Source organism: Chinchilla lanigera, unplaced genomic scaffold, assembly GCF_000276665.1.
Source record: "Chinchilla lanigera isolate Chin_1 unplaced genomic scaffold, ChiLan1.0 scaffold00443, whole genome shotgun sequence".
NCBI classification, from domain to species: domain Eukaryota; kingdom Metazoa; phylum Chordata; class Mammalia; order Rodentia; family Chinchillidae; genus Chinchilla; species Chinchilla lanigera.
In genome coordinates, this window is record NW_004955844.1 from 1 (window position 1) to 1,982 (window position 1,982).

The 1,982-nt window shown below is 54.4% G+C and overlaps 1 protein-coding gene across 1 annotated transcript in view; it reads left to right on the forward strand.

The window, feature by feature from the left end:
- The first annotated feature begins 876 nt into the window (after positions 1-876).
- LOC102017526 overlaps positions 877-1,982 on the forward strand; it is a 4,159-nt gene continuing 3,053 nt past the window's right edge. Inside the window, exons 1-3 of the mRNA XM_005415129.2 lie at positions 877-996; positions 1,182-1,280; positions 1,636-1,768. Of these exons, the coding sequence (XP_005415186.1) occupies positions 1,672-1,768 (97 nt within the window). The 5' untranslated portion in view covers positions 877-996; positions 1,182-1,280; positions 1,636-1,671. The remainder of the gene's footprint in view (positions 997-1,181; positions 1,281-1,635; positions 1,769-1,982) is intronic.

Below are 1,982 nucleotides of genomic sequence, written 5' to 3' on the forward strand. Positions count from 1 at the left end.
GTTCAGGCTGGTGTTGAGCTCACTTTGTAGCCTCGGCTGGCCTTGAACTCACAATGATCCTCCTGCCTCAGCCTCCCAAGTGCTGGGATTACAGGTGTGCACCACTACACCTGGCAGACTATCCTTGAACTGACTATGTAGCCCAGGCTGGCCTCAAACTCTTGGAGATCTTCCTGCCTCAGCCTCACCACCACACCTAGCAACCACAAACACTTCTTGAATACCTACTATGTGCCTAGTTGTGAGATCACAGTCCTCAATAAATGACACAGGACTCCCTGCCTGGGGGGGCTCTAAGACTATGACCTGTCCCCCTGGTAAATTCCAAATGATCTCCCTGGAATTTATCATCCAATCTTATTTCCCTTCTCTTACCCTCGGGCCCCGCCCCTCACAGGTTCAGGTGAGCTCATTGCCAAGGCCCATCTTAGCCACCTCCTTGTCCGCCGAGGAGCCTTCCTGATCTCCAGAGCAGTGGATATTGCTATCTCTGGGTTCCTCCAAGGACCTGTTTTTAGGGCCCGAGGCTTTCTTTTCCTTCCGCCTTCAATACTGGGTATTGAATCCTGAGTCTCCAAACAGAGCTATGTACCTGAACTTACGTACATTTATTTATTTATTTGAGACAAGGTCTCACTAAGTCACCAAATTGCCCAGGCTGGGCTCAAACTCGAGATCATCCTGCCTCAGCCTCCCAGATTGCGGAGATTGCAGGCATGTACCACCACGCCCAGCTTGGGCCCTTGGCTCTTGTCCCAGATATTTATTTGTGAGACTGTCTCTCTTTTCCCAAAATTCTGAGTTTCTGTCATATTTGCCTTTCACATTCCCCATATAAGCTCCTCTGAAATGTTTGTTGAATAAATAAATAGTGAGTCAGGCAGTGAACAATTCCAGAAGCAAGCTTTGGGGGAGGCCAGAATCAAAGGCGAGGCATGGTGGCAGCAAGCAAACACTAGAGGGCGACACAGAGTGAGGAACACGCCTGCTGAGGAGGTAAAGGAAGGGCTCCCTGGGGGAGGGTCCAGCCCAGAATGGAGGCCTCAGGCCGGGTCCCTGGTGGCCCCCCTGGCTACCTAAAGAAGACGTGCCTGTTGCCCAGCGGAGGACGGGGAGGAAACCAGGCCCCTGGGCCTCCCACAGCCTGAGGCTCAGCCTGAGCTCTGCAACCACCAAAACAGGAAACTCCAATCCGTCTCCGTGCCAGGAGAGGAGCGCGGCTCGCAGCAGCACAGTGTGGGCACTTAGTGCTAGAAGCTCCAGCGCTCTCCTGGTGTGAGGTACAGCAGGCCCCCTCCGGTCACTCCTCCGACGGCCCACAGGGTTACCAGCACTGGAGAGGCTCCGCACCGTCTTCCAGGCCGGACATTGTTCCTCTTCTCCTCCTCACGCCTTTTACCCTCCCCACTCCCTTCCCCGCCCCACCCCACCCCGCCCCCTAGGACTCCGGATTGAATCCAGAGCCTCACGCTGAGCTACTTCTCTGGCGCTTTTTATTTTTTTTAACTTTGAGGCAAGATCTGCCTAAGTTGCCCGGGCTGGGCTCCAACTTTGAACCCTCCTGCCTCAGCCTCCCAGAGTGCTGAGACTACTGGCGTGCACAACCACACCCAGCTTTTCTTTCTTCTTCATCAGTTTCCTACAGCCCCAAACCCTGAGCTGCAGTTGCACATGCCTAGTTGGGGTGCCCAGCTGGAGTCCCCCATCTCCTGCCTCTCTGAGATGCTTCGGAAGCCCCTGGAAGCCAGCTGGCCTTTCTCAGCAGTGGGTGCGTCCAGTGAACAGGCCCTGCCCCCAGCTCCTGCCCTCCTACAGTCCACCCTCCACCGAGGAGGCCCAAGACATAAGGTAGCCTAGCTTGGGGTTGCCCACCTCCACTGCCACCTGCCTGCTTTCTAGTGCTCCCTTAGAGTGGGGCCCCAAATTCATATTAGTCCAGGTACTCTTTTTTTTTTTTTTTTTTTTTTTTTTGTCTTTTTGAG